This window comes from Octopus sinensis, linkage group LG5 (genome assembly GCF_006345805.1).
Source record: "Octopus sinensis linkage group LG5, ASM634580v1, whole genome shotgun sequence".
NCBI lineage: Eukaryota > Metazoa > Mollusca > Cephalopoda > Octopoda > Octopodidae > Octopus > Octopus sinensis.
The window spans coordinates 67,184,656-67,210,892 of NC_043001.1; the positions used below are offsets into that span (position 1 = coordinate 67,184,656).

The window sequence follows — 26,237 nt, forward strand, 5'->3', positions numbered from 1 at the left end:
GCTTCTGTCACATTCCAGGGGGAAAAACTAGAAGTAGGTGATAGCTTCCCTTACCTAGGTGATCAAGTCAGTAGTGGAGACGGATGCTCTGAGAGTATAGGTGCTAGAATAAGAATAGTCTGGGAAAAGTTTAGAGAGATCCTACCTCTGCTGGTGGCAAAGGCCTCTCACTTAGAGTAAAAGGTAGACTGTATGATGCATGTGTGTGAACAGTCATGCTACATGGCAGTGAAACATGGGCCATGACTGTGGAGGACATGTGTAAACTTGCAAGGAATGAAGCTAGTATGCTCTGCTGGATGTGTAATGTCAGTGTGCATACTCGACAGAGTGTAAGTACCTTGAGAGAAAAGTTGGATATAAGAAACATCAGATGGGATGTGTAACAGAGATGACTACACTGGTTATGTGCTGTGTATGGTTATGAGGACAGCTGTGTGAAAAAGGGTGACATCCTAGCAGTAGAGGAAACCTGTGGGAGAGGTAGACTCAGGAAGACCTGGGATGAAGGGGTGAAGCACAACCTTTTAAAAGTTGGACCTTACCAAAGCGATGACAAGTGACCGAGACCTTTGGAGATATGCTGTGCTTGAGAAGACCTGGCAAGTCAAGTGAGACCGTAACCATGGCCTATGCCAGTGGTGTATAACCAGCCCATTTAAGAGTACCCTTCAATCATTGGGCAATAAACTGTGCTTGAGAAGATCTGTTGAGGCAAATGAAGTCGTTGTCATGGCTGATGACAGTACCACCTGATTGGCACCTGTGCCGGTGACATGTAAAAAAGTACCATTCAAGCATGGTCGATGCCAGTGCCACCTGACTGGTCCCATGCCAGTGGCACATAAAAAGCATCATTTGAGCATGATTGTTGCCAGTGCTGCCTGACTGGCTCCCATACTAGTGACATGTAAAAAGCACAATTTGAGTGTAGTCGTTGCCAGTGCCGCCTGACTGGCTCCTGTGCCGGTGGCACGTAAAAAGCACCTACTACATTCTTGGAGTGGTTGGCATTAGGAAGGGCATTTAGCTGTAGAAACATTGTCAGATCGGATTGGAGCTTGGAGCAGCCGTCTGGCTTGCCAGCCCTCAGTCAAACCATCCAGCATGGAAAGCAGACGTTAAATGATGATGACAACATGATGATGATGATGATATATATATATATATATATATATATGATATTTATATATATCTTTTCCTTTTATTTTTTACTTGTTTTAGTCATGAGACTGCGGCCATGCTGGGGCACTGCTTTAAAGAATTTTAGTTGAACCAAATAACCCCAGCACTTATTTTCTTTTTATGCCTGGTACTTATTCTATAGATCTAATTGCTGAACCTTTAAGTTACAGGGATATAAACACATCAACACCAGTTGTCAAGGAGTGGTGGGGGACAAACATCAACACATAGATATATACATACATAGATAGATACAAGATGGGCTTCTTTCAGTTTCCATCTACCAAATCCACTCACAAGTCTTTGGTCAGCCAGAGGGTATAATAGAAGACATTAGTCCAAGGTACCACACAGTGAGACTAAACCCTGAACCATGTGGGTGGGAAGCAAACTTTTTACCACTAAGAAATTTGGTTTTAAACCATGTGGTTTATGGTTCACTTCATTGGGTGACAATTTGTGCAAGTGTTTTGTACTATAGACTTAAATCTTGTGAATAGATTTCGTAGACAAAAACAGGAAGAAGACCATTGCATGTACATGCATGGTTGTTTACACCTGTGTCTACTGGTACAGTACAGATAGCAGTGTTGTCAGTTTTTCCTGCCAACAAATTATCTGTGTGGAATAAGAGATCACTTACATGAGAAACAGGTAACAGTGAGAATCAAGAAGGGCATCTAATTGTAAAACAATGCCACAAATACTATATTTCTCCAAGCCAGGCAATAAAGAGATCAAGCTGTCTTTTCAGTTTTGCCTGATGATTGTTGATTTAATTTTCTACACTTAATAGGTTCTTCAACATGAAACCATTTGGTAACATGAATGGAAAGCTATGAGTCTAAATTGTATAAATAATATACCTACCCTATTACTTAATATACAAGTACCAGTATATTTCTGACTTTTAAAAACTTACTGGACAACTAATATATGCACATATTGTATGCATGTATATATATATATATATATATATATATATATATATATATATATATATATATAAGTACGTGTTTGTGTGTATGCATATATATCAATAAATGTATATATGTGTGTGTGTGTGTTTGTGTGTATACACATACATGCCAGCCACAACATTAAAACAATATCACATAAAATGAAGCCATTCCTGACCATTGAGGAAAGTGCATTCATTTAAAACATCTTTTTTCTAATTCTACTTTTGTCAAATCCGTCAAAATTTATAAATAGAGAATGGAAAAAAGAAGAATCCAGATTTGTATTATTATTATTATTATTAATTTTTTTTGTGGCTTTATTTCCAAAGATCAATAAAGTAGGATATAAGAGGAAATAATCTGGCAACTCATACCAGTAAATACATACAAGTAATCATATTGACTTCCACCCCACTTCACTCTACTATACCTCTACACACACACACACACTTGGTTTTAGAATATATAACACAGTTCCATGAATATTCAGTAAAGTTCTTCTCATACAAAGAAATGCCTACAACCAATATTTTATTTTATGTTTCAATATATTTAAAACTGCAATTTCTATCTCCTATATTTAAAACAAGAACCATATCCCTCCTGCTCCCTCCCTGGTTTATATTAAGTATCCGATTACAGCAATATTTTTCTGTTCAGCAGACTGTGTTAGATTAACCCTTTAGGTACAAACTGGCACCCCACCACTGCTTTTATTATACAAAATATCTCACTTTAGAAATGTCCAAATTTAAACTTAAACCTCTTTTTTTTTCTCATTATTGATTTTATTTCAGAACCTTTTTTGCTCAAGTTATGTTCCAAACAACAGCCTTCAGTAGCAATAAATGATAGATGGTGGTGGTGAGGTAGTGATGTACTGGTGTTGGGGGTAGTGATGGTGACACTGGTGATAGTGATTTTGGTTGTGGAGGTAGTGGTGGTTGTTGTGGTAGCAATAGTGGTTGTAGTGGTGATAGGGGTGGTCAGGTTCTAGTGATAGTAAAATGGTAGTGATGTTTGTAGTAGTGGTTGATGTGGTAGTAGTTGTTACTCTAGTTCTATGCGAGGAAGGAAACAAAGACCTACTCTGAATATTTACAACAGAAGAAACTCTACTGAACAACAGCCAAAGATCAGTGTGGTTGTTTTGCTGTTGTTTAGCCCTAGGTCAACCCTAACTCAGTAGACCAATGATCAAATGAGTTCTGTGATCATGCAGTCTTGATCGCAAGTGCAATTTCATTTTTATAATATCAATCTTCATCTTTAAAACAGTATACTGTTGTGTGGAGGAGATTTAGCTGTTATTTCTAGCAGATTGAGAGACCAGATCTACTACTATGTTAGGACAGCCACCCAAAGCTTAAGGTACCCAAGGACCAGTGAATAGAGAATACTTACAGTAAATACTGAGGGGTGGAATGGTTTGACAATATGTAGTGAAGGTTTGTTCTTCATATTTGGCATAACAGGTGAAGATATGTCCATTTTTGTCTCTGGTTGCAGAAATGGTCAGTGTTGATGACACTGTGGAACTGGTTATATTGCTGTCTGTGTCCATTATATCTGGTCCATGGTACCATTCCAGATGTGGGGCATTCAGTCCAGCATAATTGACTGAACAGTTAAAGTGGGTTAATACATTGACCATTAATGGCATTGGTGGTATGGAGCAGTGCGGCTTTTCTGTAAAAGAGACAAGAAGAATGGTAAACAAGTGGAGACTTTAATAACTTTATCAATGATTTCAAAACATCATTCTGTTGTTGTATACAAGGAAAATGAATACAATGTAGGTGCATGTATTTAAATGTACATTCTGAATATTGTTGTTGCTTCATCCCCAGGTCTGCCTTGTTTTAGCAGATTTTTGTCCTGTGATGTTCCAACCATGACAAATCCATATTAGTTTCTGAACTTCATTATGAAATCCAGTGTACCCCTTCCCTTTTCATCAAAACATTAGAAAGTGATAACTAAAAGAACAAAGAAGGATCCCTTTGTCAGGCTCCCACACAGTTGTCTTCCATCTACCAGATTTCCCACACAAGGATTGGGTCACCATGTGAATTAACATACACAGAAAAATCATTGTCAGGAAGGCAAATCCAAAAGATCAGTACATTGGGGAAGAGGGACTGTACAGAGTTGTTAGTATGGGCATGGAGGGTGAGTGGGTGTGGACAATATAGGTGACAGAAGGATGAAAGGTGAGAGAGTGAAAGGTACTTGACTATAGGAGGTACAAGACCAGTTAGCTTTAATGAGCAGAAGCCACTATAGTGGTGGTAAAAAAAAAAGCTATAGAGAGGACACAATATGTCAGTGGGCCAATCCCTATCAATCAAACATTTCAAAAGTGCTGTGTCAACAAAATTCTTGGTGGTATTCAGGTACCTTTCACTCAGTCACCTCTCATTCTTCTGTCTTCTATATTATCCATCCACCATTGGCTGCCTGCTAACAACTCTATGCAGTTATTCTTCCCCAGAGTTCCATCTTCTGGAATGGCATTCTTACCAATGTTTGTCTGCAGCTGTTGACCAACACTAACTACATTGATCTAACAGGTTTTTAAAGACCTGCATCTGCTATGCATACAGCATTGACCCCTTAAATAAAGCAATAAAAATATAAACAACAACAATCATCAGGCAAAGAACTGAATTGTGATTCTCTATTTAGCAGCAGTCATAGAATCACTTTGGATGTAGGATTTTTGATGCTGCAAGTTTACAACCATGTTTATGATTGTTAATGAGTGGGATGGTTTATTTGTTCTAGCATTCATTTACATCATAGAAGCTTGGATAAGATGTGAAATAAATCATTTTAAGGGTAAGTCTTGAATTGGATATAGTTATACATGATAACATGTGATATACTGTCTTTAAAAGCTTTTAGATAGGAAAAGATCAAAGACTACAGAAGCGACATGGGTTCGTGTACCACAGGTAACTGTCAAACTTTTACCCATTTCCAAAGTTTTCCTTTAATCCAATATTATCATGATCATCATTTTAACATCTACTTTACCATGACTCAGATGGAACTCACTGAAACAGATTTTCTACATCCAAAGCCCCTTCCTGTTGCCAAACCTCACCTGTTTTCAAGCACACATGATTTTGATGGAAGACTGGAGATGAACAACTTTGCTTGTATGAAGGTGCTATTCATTTACAACCATCATATGATATCATGACAAGAGTACACACAAACATACACACATATGTACATGCATACAAATATACTTACATATATACACATAGAAAAAACAAAGAATGGAGATGCATTATCAATGATTCATGTTGCTTACATGTTTCAAATAGTTTAGCACAATGCATCTATTGCTCATTGGGGTTTGCATGTTTAATCAATCTATCAGTTGATCGATTGATTAACCAAAACTACAAAACTGCTGAATTATTCTTTTCAAAGTTTTCATTGTTTTTCGCTAAATTCTGTATACATTGAGACCATGTGGAAGGGGGTTAAGAAGGTATATGAAGGGGTGCTAAAAAATTCTTGGCTTTGAGTAAAAGAAAATACAGGCGGATCAGTTAATTGTGATCTTATTTAACATATTCCCATCTCAGATTCACACACTTATTGCAGCTGTCCTTCAGTTTTTCTAAGCCCTGTAAAAGAACTAGGAAGGTTGGGCCTTTCGAGATACCCTTAAAGCCAGAAACTTTTCAGTACCCCTTCGTACATACCAGATATAGGTCTTTATTTTTATCGTCTAGTACCTCTTGTGTGTCCAAAAAAGGTATTTTTTATTAAATGCTATTAATTTAATGACTGGTACACAGTGTTTATTTCTGTCTACTAGGTACAAAGTGCTGTTTCAGTTTCTGCCTACCAAATTCACTCACAAGGTTTTAAACAGCCAAGGGCTGTAGTAGAAGACACTTGCAGAAGTTATTATTTGTAACTATATCTATTTCAAAACTTAACCTTTAAAACAATACATTTCAGATCTTCTTGAAGCATCTACATTTTCATGATGTAAACAGACTTGGGTTTCTCATTTGTGAAACTAAAGTTTCTTATCTAAGGTAACCTTTGGCAGAGAAGCTAAAGACTACTTTATTATAATGGTTAGCACAACTGTCATGGGTACAGAAGACGTGGTTTCAAGCCTGCAAGTAGCCCCTTTGACCTTTTATTTCAATCTAAGGTTGTTTTTATTTTAATCCAATATATGTTGTTATTTATAGCTGTATCCAATTTCAAACACACCCTTAAAATAATTAATTGCTCCACCATATGCATTTCCTGTAAACCCTTCAACCATGAAATAAGAATGGAACCTGACTTTGAGGAATGAAACAATACTGAACACGAAGTGGCATATCTAGTTAGGGTACATAAGAGAATTGTGGGAGTGGTAATGTTTAAACTTAGATAGTTAGTCAAGCACCTTAACCTTAACAGACATTGTGTCTACATAATGACACAATTAAACAGATAATCAATAAATAATTGTATAATAGTGGATGGAAGGAAACCTGTTTTTGTAAGAGTTATACAATAAATATTCCCACAGCAAGTTAAATTATTTGCACAAATTTTTGACTCTAAAGCATTGATACCAATATTGTTGTTGTGGCGGTAATGGTGGTGAAGGGCTGGTCTAGTATTGATTCAACAAAACCATGGCAAAAAATATAATTGACTGTTCTTGTCGTTCCTGTTTAACCCTAGCACTAATCAAGAGAATATCCCTATCATGACCACCTCACATTATTAGCAAAACATAGTATACCTAGGACTGTATTGTTTAATGTGTCTTTACTAATTTAAGATGGTAGGGTGTGATTTTGAAAGATATGTGGTTGCTACTTCTGATATTTTGAGCAACCAGTTAGAAGCCACCCTTGTTAGCTGAAGGTAGATGGGTAAATAACAGGGTAGGATTCACTCTTACTTCTTATAAAAATTTCAATATCCTGAAATAATGTATCAGAAGTTCCTCCTCTAAATATATTTCTTCATCATTGTCACAATTATTATATCCTTACCATATAACCTTTGCATTTTGCCTTCAGACACACACACACAAACAATAATATTTCTATTTCAGGTCGACAATTGTTACAACAACTCCTTGCTGACTATTCATATAGTATGTCTATAGACATGTATGGTCAAGTCAATGCATGCTGCATAATGTATATCTCATATCAGTCCAGGGAGGGGTTTCATTGGAACCATTTACAAAAACAGTACATTAAATAATTAGTTTCCACAAGGACATTCTCCTTTTGCAATTTACAAACAGCTGCCACCTGTGTGAGTGCTTCCCAAAGTAATACCAAGATTATCATCCTATCTATCCTAATCTTATATATATGTTTTGTTTGTTCCTCCTCGAGTCATGCCTGGCTCATATGGCCAGTTTCCCGGTTTCCTTGGCATATAGGTTCCCCACCTGGATGGGATGCTGGTCCGTCGCAGGTGAGCTGCAAGATGCAGGAGGAAAGAGTGAGAGAAAGTTGTGGTGAAAGAGTCAGCAGAAGTTCGCCATTACCTTCTGCCGGAGCTGTGTGGAGCTTAGGTGTTTTGCTCATAAACACACACATCGCCTGGTCTGAGATTCGAACCCGCGATCCCTCGACCACGAATCCGCTGCTCTAACCACTAGGCCATGTGCTTTCACATACACACACACATTTCATCTGTTATCTTTTACTTGTTTTAGTCATTATACTGTGGCCATGCTGGGGCATTGCCTTGAAAAAATTTTAGTTGAAAGAATCAATTCCAGTACTTTATTATTCTTTTAAAGCCAGGTACTTGTCATATCAGTGTCTTTAGTTAAACTGCTAAGTTATAGGGATGTAAACACACCAACACCAGTTGTCAAATTGGTGGGAGACAAACAGAAACACACACATAAACGCATAGATATGACAACTTTTCGCAGTTTCTTTATATATATATATATATATCAAGGGTGGTATATCATCATCATCATCGTTTAATGTCTGCTTTCCGTGCTGGCATGGGTTGGACAGTTTGACATGGAGCTGGCCAGCTGGGAGATGTTCAGACTCCAATTATCTCTTATGGTATGGTTTCTATGGCTGGATACCTTTCTTAATGCCAACCACTTAACAGAGTGTGCTGGGTGCTTTTTATGTACCACTGGCATGTATGCATATATATTGTCAGTAACTCATAAATCCAAATGAGAAGCACACTCTTAAGTTATAGAGCAGTAGAGTAATTAGATAAAGATAGTTATGGCTGGTCTATGAGGTTACCCTGGTTTCATGTCCATAAAGCACTTGGCTTTATGGTGTTTCTTCAGACCCAAATGCAATTAAGTTCTGAAGAAACTGAAAAGCTAACCACTTTATGGACATAAAACCCAGGGTAACCTCATAGATCTGCCATACCTTTCTTTATCTAATTATATATATATATATATATACCACTCATGCTGCATTCACCAACAAAATCCTACTGCCTCCAGCATTCACTACCACCACCGACGCTGCCACCACCACAAGCATCAAAATTATTCATAATTGTGTTAACTTGATAATATTCATATTGTTGATAAAATGTGTGCATGGGTATGTGTGTCTATGTGTGTGAATATATAAACTATATATTTGTTTTGTTGTGTGTAAAATAAATCTTTTAAATGTATGTGAGCTAAATGTAACATTTGTGTGCGTATGTGTGTATGCATAAATATGTACATATATGAAGCTAAATGTAATATTTGTGTATAAGTATATGTGTGTGTGAGAGCTAAATGTAACATCTGTGTGCATGTGTATGAACTAAATGTAATATTTGTGTGAGTGTGTGTATGTGAGCTAAATGTAACATGTGTATGTGTGTGTGTATGTATGAAATAAATCTGTCATTTGTGTTGTGTTTTGTATGTGTGTAAACTAAATCTGTGTAGTAGCTGTTGTTGTATGTGTATTTGTTAAATGTATAATTTATGTTGCGTGTGTATGTGCAAACTAAATCTACTTGTAGCTATTATAGTTGTAATAGTTTTGTGTGTGTGTGTGCATAAAATATATCATTTGTTTGTGATTGTGTGTGAGTGCAAATTAAATCTATGATGTAGTAATTATTGTGGTAGCTGTATATGCATACTGAATGTAAAATGTGTGGTGTGTGTGTGTGTGAGTATGTTCACATGTTTGTGTATGCAGTTAATCTACTGTTACTGTTGTAGTTGTTGCTGTTTGTAAGCTAAATCTATATGCATTGTAGTAGTAGTAGTCGTTGTTGAGTGTATAAACTAAGTGTCTCATTTAGCATCAAATATTTAGTCTGTTAAACAGGAAATGGTAAAATCCTGAAATAATGGCGGAGAGCAACAACATGGAGATGGAAACAATGATTTCCAAAACTATTCTGTCTTTGTAAAGTGAGGGAGTCATTGAACAAATCAATCATGTCTTTATTGATCTTGATATCAATGGGAGGTATAGAGGCAATAATATAAACACATCAATAGAAGATATCACATCATAGGGTCACAGCTACTACACCTTTCACTACATATATGCATACAGACACACATATATACATAAATGCATTCATATACACAGATCAGTTAAATAAAAACATACATATACACATACATGTGTGTGTGTGTGTGTACATATATGTGTGTGTGTGTGTGTTTGTGTGTATATATATATGTGTGTGTGTATGTGTGTGTGTATATATATATATATATATATGTGTGTGGTGTGTGTGTGTGTGTGTGTGTGTGTATATATATATATATATATATATATATTTGCAAGATCCAGGGATCGAGGTGTTGGAAGAAAGTTAGCTTTGAGTACTCTATAGTGAATGTAAAAAAACAACTTTCAGGAACAATAGTGGCTTATTGAGATAGTTGTGGATTTTTTCTTGTATCAAAGATCAATGAGTTGAAAAAAAAGTTCTTTTTATATTCTTCAGTATGCAACCATGGTTGCTGAGTGTGCGAAAAAGAATAAATAAAATAAAATATAGGGGAACGAGAGAAAGGAGGTTATTGGATGGGTTGGCAGTAGATAATATAGTAGTTGTAGCTTAATCACAGAATTCAGAAGTGGGATTGGTATTTGAAGAGAAGTGTGCAGGAGAGGGTGGGGAAATATTTTTGGTCATGGGGGACCAAAAAAGGTATGTATGAATAAAGCCAAGAAGGGTGAGGCATGGCTAGTGGTTTTATGGTCAAAAGGCGTAAATTGGTACAAGAAAATATGAAAAATTGAATGAAGTATGTATGGTGAAGGTGTAGGAGGGAGTACAAATATAAGGAGAGAAGACTATTTTAGGTAGTAAGTAAAAAATCCGATAGAAAATTGTAATTGACGATTAAGGAATTAAAAGGGGAGATAAGATATTGTTGGTTTAATATGTAGTGGTAGTGAAGGCGAATGAGTGGGAAAAGAATATATGAGAGTTATGAGGAGATAAGAGCAGGGTGAGGTTGTAATTATTTGCATTCTGTAATCCTTGTGTAGTTGTTTGAGTATTACTTCTCTGTATTTGTCCAAAGAACTACACAAGGACTACAGAATTGTACCTGACTCAGCATTAAAAGAAATCAACCACAAAAATAGAGATCTCATCTTCAAACTTGGACTAGAGGACAGAACTGAACCTTTCACAACTCACCCACCCCATATCAGCTTGAAGGCTCACAAAGAAAACTTTGTAGCAAATCCTCCCGTCCACCTCATCTGCCCCTCCAGTTCTGATATAAGTAAGATTAGTAAGATTATACTCAACTGAATAATTATTTCTTTATTGCCCACAGGGGGCTAAACATAGAGGGAACAAACAAGGACAGAGAAAGGGATTAAGTCGATTACATTGACCCCAGTGCATAAATGGTACTTATTTAATTGACCCTGAAAGAATGAAAGGCAAAGTCAACCTTGGCAGAATTTGGACTCAGAATCTAATGGCACATGAAATACTGCTAAGCATTTCGCCTGGCGTGCTAACAATTCTGCCAGCTCGCCACCTTAAAACTTGATTGAATAACACCCCAACTGCACATCACTTCCTCACTAAAACTCTGGACCAAAACCACTGAAGCTATCCAGTGGTTCAAGTATCTATGCCCTAAGCACTCCCTTAAATTTATACAAGTCAACATTGATCAATACTACCCCAGCATTTCTCCTTTTCTTCTTAATAAGGTTCCAATTTTTGCCAAGGAATATTCCAATCTATCTCATGGAGATATCGACATTATACTAGCAGCCCACTGAAATATATCTTTTGATAGGAAATCCTGGGTCCCCAAAGAGACATCTGCCCAAGTTACTGAGCTTGTTGGACTCTACCTACTTAATGGTCTCCATGAACAATTTCCCAACATCTCTGGTGGTCTATACAGAGATGACACTTTGTTCATTATCCAAGATTCTAGTAACTGGATAATGGAACAAACTAAAAAAAGATTAAGAAGCTTCTTTAAAAACGTTGGGCTCAGCATCTCTTTCTGTAACAATGTCAAAATGGCTAATTTCTTAGATGTTACCCTGGGCTTACAAAACCAAACCTTCTATCCATATCCTAAACCTAGAGGAAACCTCCACTACATGAACTTCTCCTCCAACCCACATCCATCCTAAAATCTTTTGTAGAAATCATGTCCTACTGGATCTTCTCATTATCTGTTCCCTACAACGTGCTGGGTATAGACATTCAACTGAATACATCCTCACGTGGGACATCACTCTCTCAACTAAACCTAGATCAAAAAAACAGTTCCTCCAGTCCTTTAGATAATCACTGTCCCCCTAAAAATATGGTGTGTGTATATATATATATATATATATATATATATATATATATATATATATATATTATATATATATATATATATATATATGTACACACATACACACACATATAAGACTAATATAACACAAGAATGGAAATTACCAGACTTTAATAACAAATCACAACATTTGTTTCTGCACTGGACAGCAGCTTTAAGTTGCTGTGTTTACATTAATACATCATTAAATAAGATAACTCTTTAGAATTATTACATAATTAGATATTTTTCAACATCAGTTGTGAGTGGATGCTTCCTCAGGTGGAATGAAATCAAGTACAGTTGGATTTTTTGAATTTCCTCAGATTACCATGTCTATAATTCTCCACCAAACAGTTCATTAGATTTAAGGTGACACATATTGTTGTAGTAACATAAAAACAAATATGAAAGTAATATCACAATAACAGTACCAACAACAGTAACAGAAAAACGGCAACCTTAATGAAACTGACAGTAATAAAAATAATAGAACTAAACCTATTTAAATGATAGTTATAATAAAATAAAATTACGGGTGGTAATAACATTGCAATAAGATAAAAATGAAATAAAACTGAAGCTGGTTTTTACCATACAGAAGAGAAACTGTGTCAATGGGTTAAAATAAAATAAATTTACAAGGGACTGTTTTGATTTCTATGCTATCTTTTTACAACCCTAGACATCTCTTTTGAATTATATATTATTTTTAGGCTTTCAGGCCCTATAAAAATCCCAGTTACTAAATTACAAACTTACTTTCTTTCCCATATTTTATATGTATTTTCTCATTTGCTACCTTTGTTTTCTACCCAGTTTTATATCTTTATCTCACACTTACAAACTTACAGATCTACATATACACTAATATTTTGTACATACTTCTATTTTCCCACCACTAATCAATGTCCTGTCTTCCATTCTCTAAATGTTAGATTCTTTACTACCAATGTAAATCTACTACTAAAACAAAACCACAACTAAAAAATATACTAGCTTATTTTAGCTGCATTTTATGGCAAAAACCTAAATTCTTCTCTAGATTATTCTTGTCACACAATTTTATCAGTGTTTTCATATTTTTTGTGACCATTTAAATTCACATTCAAATGACAATTTTGATTTGATGATCTAAATGCTCACCTTACATTATATTTATGATATAATGAAATATTCTTTTCTACTCTGGACATAAGGCCCGAAATTTTGCGGGAGGAGGCCAGTTGATTAGATCAACCCCAGTATGCAACTGGTAACTAATTTATTGACCCTGAAAGGATGAAAGGCATAGTCAACCTAAGCAGAATTGAATTATCTATGTCCTTATGAACACCATATATTTTACCACATTCTACATATATATTTTCTATAATTTATATTTTATACTCTATGACCATCTCTGATTTATATGCCACTGTGTAGCTATTATCACTATTATATCACTTTAATCTTCCCCCAAATTATTACAATTAATTCTCTAAATAATTCGCTGGGTATACTAACTTGTAACAATCACTGCTATACATATTACAAATTTCATTTTGAGAGAATACATTTAACCTTCTTTCTGAGGATATTAAATCAATTTCCAGGATTTTAACTTTCCATGAAACATTATATTAACATTATTTGATTAACATTGGGTCTTTTATATTATTGCAATTAACAGAGGATTATAATCGACATACACAAATTTTTATAATCATTTGTTAGCTCATTATTACTAGCCATTTGCCTATTTGATTATAATTGACTGACACAAATTATTCTCATTCTTTAACATCTACTACATATGTTACTTTATATAATCGTTTTGATACACTTGCATTATTTCGGGTCATCTACTTAGATGATTATAGTTGACTTATAGTAATTATTACAATTCTTTTCCATATACAATTTATATAAATTTTATAATGACTTTGCAAAAAACAATGTTAACTTGTTATTACGAGTCATCTATTTGCAGGACAACAAATGACATACAATTTATAACAATTCTTTTAACAGGCATGCAAACAACAATTCTAACCTGTCATCCCCTGTAACCCATTTATTTTAATGAACATTTTGATGTAAATAATTTAATTTGGAATTTTAAAAAATTTCTTACATTATTTTTTCAAACCCTATAAAAAAACTTTTTAGTTTATGGTTACACATAAGTATAACCTCAGAATACTTATTAATTAATTTTCCCTTACATAAAATTATTTCTTGAGTTTCCTTCAGGTATAAGTTGCATATTGTAGACTGTGCATCATATGGTTTAGCATTCTGCAATACCAACCATATAGCTACATAACCTATCTATTTCCTTTCCAGTTTCCACACAATGTCCATGAGTGAGGTGCATTAACTTTTGCACCCATTAGAAAATGATGCAACAGTTTCTAAAGTAGATTTTGAAGGTGGCATTTGTTGCACCTATATATGTATGTATGTATGTGTCTTTGTTTCCACTATACATTTATATATGTTCTTTCTCAAACAGTAATTCTCCAGAGGACATGCATTTTTGTTTCTGAAGTTGCACTTTTTCATTTCATTTTTTGTAATTTGTCTTTCTCTGACTTAATTCATATTCCTATTTCATTTTACATTGTGCATATTGGTGTAGTTGTTATTGTCTTTTCTGTCTCGATTGTTCCTAAGTATTTATCTGTAACTCCATCTCCATTTGTTTCTGTTCAATTTCCTTAGTCCTTTCTCCCATCTGTTCCAATGTTGCCATTTATATTAGGATTTTCAGAACAGTTATTAACTTGGCCTTCACAATGATCTTCTATCCCATCCACTGGATCTGAACTATTTTGAGTTCTGCTTTCAGATTTTAACTTATTTGGCTTTTTATTGTTTAGTCTGTGCATATAGTAGTCAAGGTTGTGGGATGTCACATATGACAATTTCACCCTATGCCAGTTAAAGATCTTATAATATCTACTAGATCTAAGAAAATGCCTATCTAATCTCTTTAAACCATTTCAATCCTTAAACTATGGCCAGACTGGGGCACCACCTTGAATTTTTTTTCCTTTGGTTGAATGAAATGACCCTCATCATTTCCTTTAAAGCCTGGTACTTATTCTATCAATTTCTTTGCTAAACCATTAAATTATGGGGACGTAAACACACCAATACCATTTGTCAAGTGGCAGTGGGGAACAGATGCAGATACAAAGATGCACGCACACACACACACAAACATATATATTTTATAGGCTTCTTTCAGTTTCCATCTACCAAATCCCCTCACAAGGCTTTGGTCAGCCTGAAGCTATAGTACAAGACACTTACCTAAAGTGCCACACAGTGGGACTGAACCTGAAGCCAATGTGGTCAGGAAGCAAACTTCTTACCACACAGCAATGCATGCACCAAAAAATTCATGAGCAATTTTGGATTTGACTTGTAATCCAAGTACTAGATTAAACCATAATATGCCATCTTTATCTGATGTATTATTGGATTTAGTGTAACCATTCAAGTTTCGGCTATAGCCTTTTCTATTCAGATTAAATTTGGTGATTTTATTCTTAACTGTTATTTTCTTCTCTCTGTCATTATGAGTATTTTCATCTATTCTTTTTCGACATTTATCTTGCCACTGTTTTTTTACCTCTGTACTTTTTACCCTACTTCTTATATGCTTATCCACATAATTTTTCCTTTTAACTCTATATCCATTTTTATATCTATTCATTAGTCTATTATTAGGTGACTATTTAATTTTGTCTTTATATATTCCGCTCTAATTAGTATTATGTTGCGGTGCTCAGCATGTGCATTAAATATTGTTTCATTTGCAGATAGTCCTAAAATTCTATCTGATACACTTTTTGCTATACATTTTAGTACTGAATGTGAATGATTTTAGTTTTTACTGACATTATTTTAAATTTCGTTTGGTTTGTGAAAAGATTCAAACATTTCTGTGTTTAGGTTAATCACTACATCTAAGAAATTCATTACTCTATGGTCATTTTCAATTGTTATAGATAGCCCTAATGTTTTGAATAATTTGAACAGTTCCTTCTTACATCTTTCCAATTCCACTTTGCTACAATTTTCTATTAGGAATAAGGCATCATCCTTATATAACCCTCCCTCCCACTAGGCTAGGAATCCAAGATTCAATCAGAAGAAGTACATAGATACCAACAAGATTGGTGACTTGCAACAAGTTGCTCAATCCCATTGTTATATTGAAATAATCATTCCTATCCAATTGTATCCATAGTTTTTCATTATAATCATTTATTGTGCTATGTGAGGCTAATATAATGTCAATTTTGTGTCTAGGTAAGTCCAAATTGCATTTTGCAAATGATAGTGCTTTGTATTTTCCATCCTCATGTTATATTATTCTTATATTAATCTTATACAATAACAGAGTTCCATATGTTTATCTAACCTTGGAAAATATGACACTGAATGGTTTCCAACTATAGGTGACAAATTCAAAACTTTCCTTCCATTATTCATCCTCATGGGTATTGTGTAGAAAATGACACTCATTTCATGTTGGAGCAGGGGTCCCATAAATGCAATGCCTTCCTTTGTAGAGCTGATGCCCTGTGGCTGGTTTTTAGCACAGCAGAAAATAAAAAAACTTCATTTCAACTCTAGCAACAACAATGCGGACAAGCTTCACAAAATTCTTCCTATTGTTGAAGAAATGACAAAGAATTTCAGAATAGTTTATATACCCACACAGGATATTTTCACTGACAAAATCCGTGGAAATTCAAGGAGTGGCTGAAATCCAAACAGTATGATCCTAGCAAGCTTGCCCACTTCATGATAAGAGTTTATAAGATTTGTCAGTCATCTGGTGCAGCCTGCAGCTATACTTGGAACTATAAAATATACACTGGAGAAGATAAAGCAGACATTCCAGCATCTAAATATGTTGTCTTGTCACTTCATGATGAGTTGTTAGATATAGGATACAACATTTATATGGACAACAGGTTTTTCAGTCCCAATCTCTTTCTTTAGCTGCAGGCAAGGAAAACAAATGTCTGTGGGACAGTGTGCACCTTCAGAAAAAAAACATGCTTCCCAAACTCCACAATGCAAAACTTAGCAAAGGTGAAACTGTGCCACTCCAATGATAGTGGCATTATAGCACTGATGTAGAGAGGCAACAAAAATGTTTGTTTGCTATTCACCATTCATTCTGCTGGCATGTCCAATACTGCAAATGAGATGGGGCTGGAAATCCAGTAATGAAACCAACTGTGGTGTTGGCATACAATCATGTAGCAGGCAACGCTGACCATTTTGATCAGCTGGCATCAGCACACAAAACCAGCATGCAAATTTGTGAAATGGTATAAGAAACTTTTCTTATATGTGGTGGACACAAAACTAGTACATTTGTTTTTGATATGGCAACTGCTTGGCAGTGTGGAAGATGGACTAACACACCATGAGTAGCTTGTGAAAGAAATAATAAAAGTTTGGATTTTTCACCACATAAATAATTTTTCCTGCACCAAATCATAGGGGATGAAGACATTTCCTCATTTCAATCCCACCAACTGAAAGAAAGAAGAATGCATCAAAATGATGTGCTGTGTGTGCAATGCACAGTTGCCTCAAAGAAACAAGATATATGTGCACAGATCGTCATGTTCCATTATGTATTACACCCCATTTTCAGATTTACCATACCAAAGTTAATTTTTGATGTTTTGTTAAGCCAATGTACACTGTTTATCTGACTTATGCTAGTAATATTATTCCTACAGTAATACTGCAGGACTGTTCTGCCCATAAATAAACAGTCCTTGCTTTAAAGCAGCTGATGTAAATATACACTGAACTGTTGTTACACACTGTGTGCTGATCTCAAATGAGATGACTACCATTGGTGAAGCATAGTTGCCAGATAAACAGACCCTGTCATGGTGTTAATTCATCCTGTCTTCTGGCATGTCACACACCACTGCCATGCCTTCAACTCCATTGATCTGTTTGGTTCTTCCATACCCTCCACTATTCCAGGTTTTGTGTGTTTAGGAATAGACATTACAACCCTTAAGTATAGTCATTCAATTCACTCATGTAGTTTAGCTGATCAGTTCAAACCAAGGAATCAGGGCATGGTAACTGCCATACACTGGAACAAACGTTTTTTATTATTTACATATCTGTCTAATCATTAGCAAAACACACAGAATGGGGAGTTCAGAATCCCTTAGTCAAATCTGATGTGTTTCTTCATGTTATTTTCTTTCTTTTTTCCTGCTGGCTTGCTGTGATGAACTACAAATGCCTAATGTTGTTCTCTTTCTTTTTTTCTCCTTTTCTCCTTTGTCTCTATATCTTTGATAAGTTGTGACAATTCACAAGCACTGCCCAAACAGCCCAAACATCTAACAGAGCTTCCTGATTGGGGTGTAATGGTAAATTTCTTTAAATGTAAACATTGGTCCAGCAAAAATCCATGAATGTCAAATGTCTGATGAATCATATGCATGGAACAGAGGCATGCTTAAGATCCATAGATATTATGAATAATATTTAATAATATCCTATGGAAGTGAGAATATCTTCATAAATGAATATGGTATGCAGAAATATATGTCACAATAAATTAATAAAGCATAGAATTTTCAATCAGAAGTCATTTTCATTATTACCATCCTATGGGAATAACAGGTGGTACGCAACAAGAAGAAGCATAGGAGCTTTTACAAGCACATTCAGAGGCATTTGCCCTAAACAAATTGATATATATATATATATATATATATATATATATATCTGTATTCTAAAGTTTCTAAAGTTTTTAGAACTGCTGATATAGCCAGGGGAAAAGGGTTTTCAATTTAGTTGTATTTAGCATAATTTCATTTACTTATGATTAGATTTTATTAAATTTTCATTTAATAAAAATAATTTCTGTTTAACAGGTATCACATTAAAAGCTATTAAATTACAAAGTGTTTGGGTTGTTTATAATAAACTTTATTTTACATTTCTTGCCCACAAGAGATTATGTCCAATCTTTAGCATACTGCTGTATGTTTTCTCAAATCACGATCACAGGAAAAGTTGTTGATAAGATTTACCAACAAAAACAAAGCTGATAAATATGCATAAGTATTGCAAGTTAAGTTTAATTACCAATAAACATTAGCCTGGATGACATTTTACTCAACCAACAGAAGAAGGTGACCAATCAAACAGATTATATAAACAGAATTCTTTTCAGCCTATTCTTGTTAGAACCTTTGATACAGTGTATCAAAATTTTAATCTCTTTCACACTTATAAAATGTCAAGCAAACTTAAAAATTTGTCATTACCATCATTATTAGTATGGGCAGAACTTATGAATTGTTTACTGTGAAGGAGAAATTAAATATATTGAATATGCATCTGAACATGGCAGCAGAGCTGCCAGAAGGCATTTTAATGTTAATGAAGCCAATGTTTGAAATTGGTGTAAACAGTATGACAAACTTAAAACTGTGCCTAGTAATAAACAGGCAAAAATAAAAACATACACACAAGATTATCCATATCACTATGTATGTCAATGGTTCTCCATTGCGATAGGTAGAAACTCCAAGCAATGTAAAAATAGGCCTGGACCGTAGTTAACCATTTAATTGTTTTAGTAAATTTATAGGGTGAAGGTAAAGAATATGCATACCACCCATTTTGGGCGTAACCCTAACTCTAACCTTAAACACCGGGTGTGCGTATTCTTTACCTGCACCAATTTATACAGAAAAAGTAAGCATTATACTGTTCAGCATAAATAAAAGTCAACTTCATTATATTTAAGCCATTATTTTTTCTGTAAAAACCCATTCTGATTTTAAATGAGTCAACTTCCAGTATGAATGTTTATGTTTTGTATGTTTTTTTTTCAACAAAAAAATTTCCAAACAAATTCTGGAAACAATCTATTCCTGTAATTTATGCACCCACTAAAGTTTATTTTTATTTTTGCAAAAAAAGTGTGTAAATTACATGGGTTTTTACGGTATATATATATATATATATATATATATATATATACACACACACACATACAGGCAAATATCTACACATATGCACACACACACATATACATACACTTGTAAACAATAACATTGTTTTGTGCAGTTAATTCATGCTTATAAAGTTTATAAATGAATGTGATTATTACATGAAATGGCCAGGTTGTGGTGGTAGTGGATTAATTGACAGAATCATTAGGACATTGAACAAAATGAGTTCTAGTATTGAGTTACAGTTCTATACATTCTGAGTTCAAATCTCAAGGAATCAACAAGGGAGCCTATTGCTATTTAGTAAAATTTTTAACCACACTGCCACACTATTCACCATCAAAGATATAACAGAAAGAGTATGTGTGTGTTATTTACACATAGAGGTGACAGGTTCAGAGGAATGTTGTCAGGACACTTAGAATGAAGAACTTAAAAGAAGCCTAAGAATCAAGGTTTTTAATCAATTATCTTTTTATCTTTTACTTGTTTCAATCATTAGACCACAACCATGCCGGGGCATCAACTTAAAGAATATTTAGTGAAATAAAAGCTTGGTACTTATTCTGTTGGTCTCTTTTGCTGAACTGCTAAGTTACAGGGATGTAAACACACCAACATTGGTTGTCAAGTGGTGGTAGGGGGACAAACACAGACACAAAGACACACACACACACGACAGGCTTCTTTCCATTTCCATCTATGAAATCCACTCACAAGGCCTTGGTCAGCCCGAGGCTATAGTAGAAGACACTTGCCCAAGGTGCCACACAGTGGGACTGAATACTGAACCATGTGGTTGGGAAACAAGCTTTTTATCACAAAGCCATGCCAGTGCCTATGAAAAGTAATGTGCCTACATCTCACAAGCAAAATATATTTTGTTGGACTCAAAAGCATTGATTGCTCATTCATACATTAGTACATACATATATACAAGATAGTTATCTACTTGTTAGATGAGCATGACCATCACTGACAACTGCCAGCAATGCCTGTGCAAGTGTCTTAAGTCAAATGCAGCTTGCACAACACCACAATGACTCTTAGTAGCAATACCAAGAAGCTCAGAGACAAGCAAAGTGCAAGATATCCATCTAAGTAGAACAGCGGGCTTTTATACATACATGCATTACATATATATACATGCATTACATACATTTATTCATTTACATCAACAAAATGACACCCTACCAGACAAAATAGCAAGAAATCAAGTTGTAACTCTTTGATTGATTATACTGCAGAAAGCTTATATTTCAGTAAGAGAATTAGAAGCTAAAACAAAAACCAAAATGGTCTGAGCCACCGGAATTGGCAATATTTGATTTCTTGTGTAAAATCTTTTCCATCTTCATTGGATTTGTCTCTCATTAACTCAGTCATCATTAACTTTAATTATGTTGCCTGTGTTGTGGTTATTTGACCTGTAGGACTGGAAATTAGTAGGTTGCAGATTAAAAAGTCACATATTGTTGACACTAGCATCGCCACCACCATCATCATCACTCCAGGACTAACATTGTTACAACCAACATCACTATCATAACTACTGCAGCTACAACAATCACCACCACACCTGCCACCACACCTACCACTCCTTCAACCACATACAATGAGCAAAATAGCTACCAAATGCAAAAATAGTCTTTGAGACGGGGGGGGGGGATACTGAATATAATTACTAACACATGTTAATTTTCTTTTGTAATGAAATTATTGATTTTATTCTATTTAAAATTCAGTTATTATCAAAAAAATTAATCAAGTAGAAAATATCTTCTTTATTGTTAGACATGAATAAATACATGTAAATTTTCATGTCTCTCTCTTGTGCTCTCTCTCTCCCTCTCTCTCTTCCTCTCTCATTTTCTCACCCTATTTTCCCCTCCTTGATCGTCTCTCTTCCTTTCTCTCCAGATATGCATCAGTGTATGTGCATGTGTGTGTATGTATATTTATATGTATAAATACGCAGGCATGTGCACACACACACGTACAAACATGCAAGAATGACTGCATGGTTAAAAAGTTCAGTCCCCCAAACATATTTCAAGTTCAGTTCCAATATGCAGCACCTACAGTAACCCTGTGGCTAGGACCCCATGCATGCACAGGAAGGGTTGCATCACCTCCCAACCAAAGGATTTTTTCCATGTGGCACTAGTTTTGGCAGGAAATATAAAGTCGAATATGTTTTGAACGCACCTCATATGTATGGCTATTTATCTCTCTATGTACATGTAAGTACACATGAGTATCTATGTGACTGAGCGTATCTAAGTACATATGAGTATGTGGGTATCAATGTAATGATGTATATAGGCTTATACGTAAGTATCTAAGTACCAATGAGTAAACACAGTATCTATTGTCTATGTACACGTAAGTATCAATGTATCTATGTACCCATGAGTACACATGAATATCTATGCATCTATGTACACATGAATTTACAAAAGTACCTATACAGTAATGTATGCATGACTATGTACACATGAATACACATGAGTATCTATGCATCTATATACAAGCACACATGAGTACTGATGTATCTGAGCACATGATTATAGATAGGTATTGATGTACACAAGGGTACACATCTAACCCTATACTATCCCTTTACCATATGGTCGTTGGGGCTTTCGTTGATGACATTATAATTAGATTTTGCCATTTCTCTGTTTTCTGCTGCTCTTAGTGAGTCAGTGTAAAAGGGCCCACAGGAATATACTGAATACAAGGAACCTATGTTGATGTTTATGTAGAATATTCCAAATGTTCAATTAACTAAACTCATGGAATTAGCATGCATATTCCACAGACACCTGTAGTTGGAATGCCTCCTCATGTAGACTCAGTATGACTGTATGAATGGAAAAACTGGATATTTTGAATTACAGTCAATTCACACAGTTTCTGTTGATGTAATTTTGCTGACAAAGTCTGGGGCAGCCTGAACCTATAGCTAAAAATACATGCCATGATGCCACTGAACTGAACAGGATTGAAACTGAGACAAGATGTTCATGAAGGGAATTATTTAATCACTCAACTATATAGATGCACTCACACATATAAGTAAATATATTAATACACATCATGCATGAATACACAGACACTCACACACACTTATATAATTACACATACATATAAATAAATACATGTACACATAGTGAGAGCATACACATATACACTCAAAGAAACAAGTACACAAATACACAGATTTACATAATTACATACATAAATGCACACATACACACAAAGTAAGTTTTCAGTTCAAATTATTTTTCTCTTACTTAATTCTGACAGTTTGTCTATCTGTTTCATGTAAGCATGATTTATTTTATACATGTGTGTATGTGCATGTATGTTTGTTCACATTTATACACACATAGATGCATGCACACACACACACACACACACACACACACACACACACATAATTACTATTACAAACCTGTTATCTTTAAGAGAGCATTATAGAAGTGACATTGTTCTGTTTGTAGGAAATTATGAACCAAAGAAGCCACAATTTAATAGTTCAACTTGCCAGAAATATCAGCCAAAGTCTTTTAAATCATAAACAACAGCTTTGAAAAAGGAAGGACATATTTTATAGAGCAGTTTTCAGTCATACATATACACAAAACCTGAATAATTATTTCAGAATGAATTTAATTTGTATTTATTTAATTCACTGAAAATTGTTTCAATTTCCTAAACATGGAGCAGGCAAGGATATGTGGTAAGAAGTTTGCTGCCCAAACACATGGTTTCAGGTTCAGCCCCACAGCATAGCACCTTGTGTAAGCATCTTCTGCTAAAGCCTTATTAGTGGATTTGGTAGATAGAATATGAATGGCCATGGGATTGCACCTAGAAAGTTACCTTCTGAGGCACAAGTCTGGATAGGATTGTTTATGGAAGACCAGCAGTCACCCATGCATACCATGCCATCAATGTTATTCAAGGGAAAGACAAAGGTCAGTACAGCTTGTCACTAGTGACGCCACAACTCATTTCTACAGCTGAGTGAACTGGAGCAACATAAAACAAAGTGTCTTGCTCAAGAACACACACATATATATATATACATACATATGGGCATAACGATACACATATATGCAACTACCTTTATATACATACATGTTTAGAAAGAAACATTACAGTACTATTTCTAACATGTTGAGCAACCATGTGAAAACTCCTTTCTTGAAATTATAACAACAACACTTATTAAAGAAACATCCCTCCACACATTTTAATCTGTGTGGTTGACATTCCTTTGTGTTCTTCAAAGGTCTACAATTAAAGGATAGTGAGCCTGTTTCTGACACAGTGGAGGTTTTCCATGTTATGAGTTGGTCCCTTACAGGTTCCTGTAATGAGTGTGGAGTATGTATGGTTTAGGCATCTTGTTAACATTTATGTTGTTTATCCAATTGGACAGGGTGTTAACTTCACAACCATTGTGTTCAGCAATACAAAACCTTAAGATCAGAACTACAGTGTGCAATAGTACAGGGCCCTAACCTCAGAACCATTGTATCTAATAGTTCAGGGCCTTAGCCTTACAATCAGTCAATCACCAGAGTACAAGATGTTAACTTCATAACCAGTGTATAAGTAGGAGTACAAGACTTTAACCTATCAACTAGCATATAATCAGGAGTATAAGATGATAACCTTGCAACTAGTGTACCAATCATGCAAAGAGAACCTTCTCTTCATTTAATTCTAATAAACTTCTACAATTGTTATTTAATGAAAATATGTCAGAAAGATAATAGATTATTTATTAATTTAAATATAATAATTATGTAATATAAAGAGAAACAATGAAATACTTCGAAATTATCATTTATTCATTTCTCATTAGCAGTTACATTAAATTAACACTGGATATATTTATTTCAACACAAAACAGATGTTTGCATTTCTGAAACTCATTTCTGTAATTTTATAGTTATGGAACTAACTTGTCATAAATGTATGTAAAATCAGACACACACACACACATGCATGAATTCATGTATGTGTGTGTATGTATGTGCATGTGTGTGTATATGTATATGCATGTATATGTGTATGTATATATGCATTTCTGTGTGTTTTATTTAAGTTCTTTACAGAATTCCAACCAATCACTAACAATGTGACATGGCTCTTTTGTTTAAATCAAAGCAGTTCCTGGAATTTGTGAATATGTGAATGTGTTAGTGGGTGTATATGTAAGTGAGTACTACATGGGTCAACTATGCGGAAAAGGAATAGGTAGGAACACCCAGTGTAAACTGTGGATGCACCACAGGGATAACAGAAAATAAACTTCACTTGCAGCAGACATCCAGTAATAAGTAAGAGACTACTTTGAGAGAGAACTGCTTAGGCATTGGATCAGACTTTATATTGGTGATTCCACAACTACTAAAGGTGACTTAGCTGGGGCATGGGTGTTTTGAGAATACAGAGGTGAGAATAAGAACTCAGAAAAATGTTCACGGAGATATCTCCACTTGCAACAAAGAGGTTCTCCTTCAGAGTAAAGGGCAGATTGTATAATCTTGTGTATGAGGTGTGATGCTGCATGAGAGTGAGACAATGGCCTTGAATGCAAGGGATCTGCAAAGGGTAGAAAGAAGCAAAGCAAACATGCTTCACAAGATGTGTAATACTAATGTGTATGAATGATAGTGAACAAATGAGCTGGGACAAAAACTGGGTATAAGAGGATCAGATGTAGTGTGCAAGAGAGAAGACAGTCTTTATACGAACATGCATGGGAAAGGACAGCTGTATAAAAAAGCACTGTGTGCTGAAACTAAATGAAACATGTAAAAGAGAGATTGAGGAAGACTTGAGATGAAGTGATGAAGGCAGTTCTAGAGTTTTTATCCCCTACAAAAGAAATGACAAAGGACCCTGTCGATTGGTGGCATATAGTGAGAGAGAAGACCCACCTATCTAAGCTTAGCAAAATGGACACTAAAATTATGTATATTTGTAAATATCCAGGCATGTATCACTAGACATATATATAAATGTGCATGTATGGGTGTGTATGCATGTGTGTATACATGTGTGTTTATTGTTAAGTCTACATCATATTTGATAGCCTCATAATTCCATTACCATTCACTCTACAAATATTATCCCCTATGTTTCCATCCATCACATTACATATCCTTGCCACTCATCTGTTCATTGCTCATACCATTGTCACCCATGCCTCTTGCCCATGCCTCTATCTCTCAT

At 35.0% G+C, this 26,237-nt stretch overlaps 1 protein-coding gene across 1 annotated transcript in view; it reads right to left on the reverse strand.

Annotated features, from left to right (window-relative positions):
* LOC115212177 (vascular endothelial growth factor receptor 2-like) overlaps nucleotides 1–26,237 on the reverse strand; it is a 296,084-nt gene that overhangs the window by 102,801 nt on the left and 167,046 nt on the right. Inside the window, exon 3 of the mRNA XM_029781015.2 lies at nucleotides 3,552–3,836. Coding sequence (XP_029636875.1) covers nucleotides 3,552–3,836 — 285 coding nt within the window. The remainder of the gene's footprint in view (nucleotides 1–3,551; nucleotides 3,837–26,237) is intronic.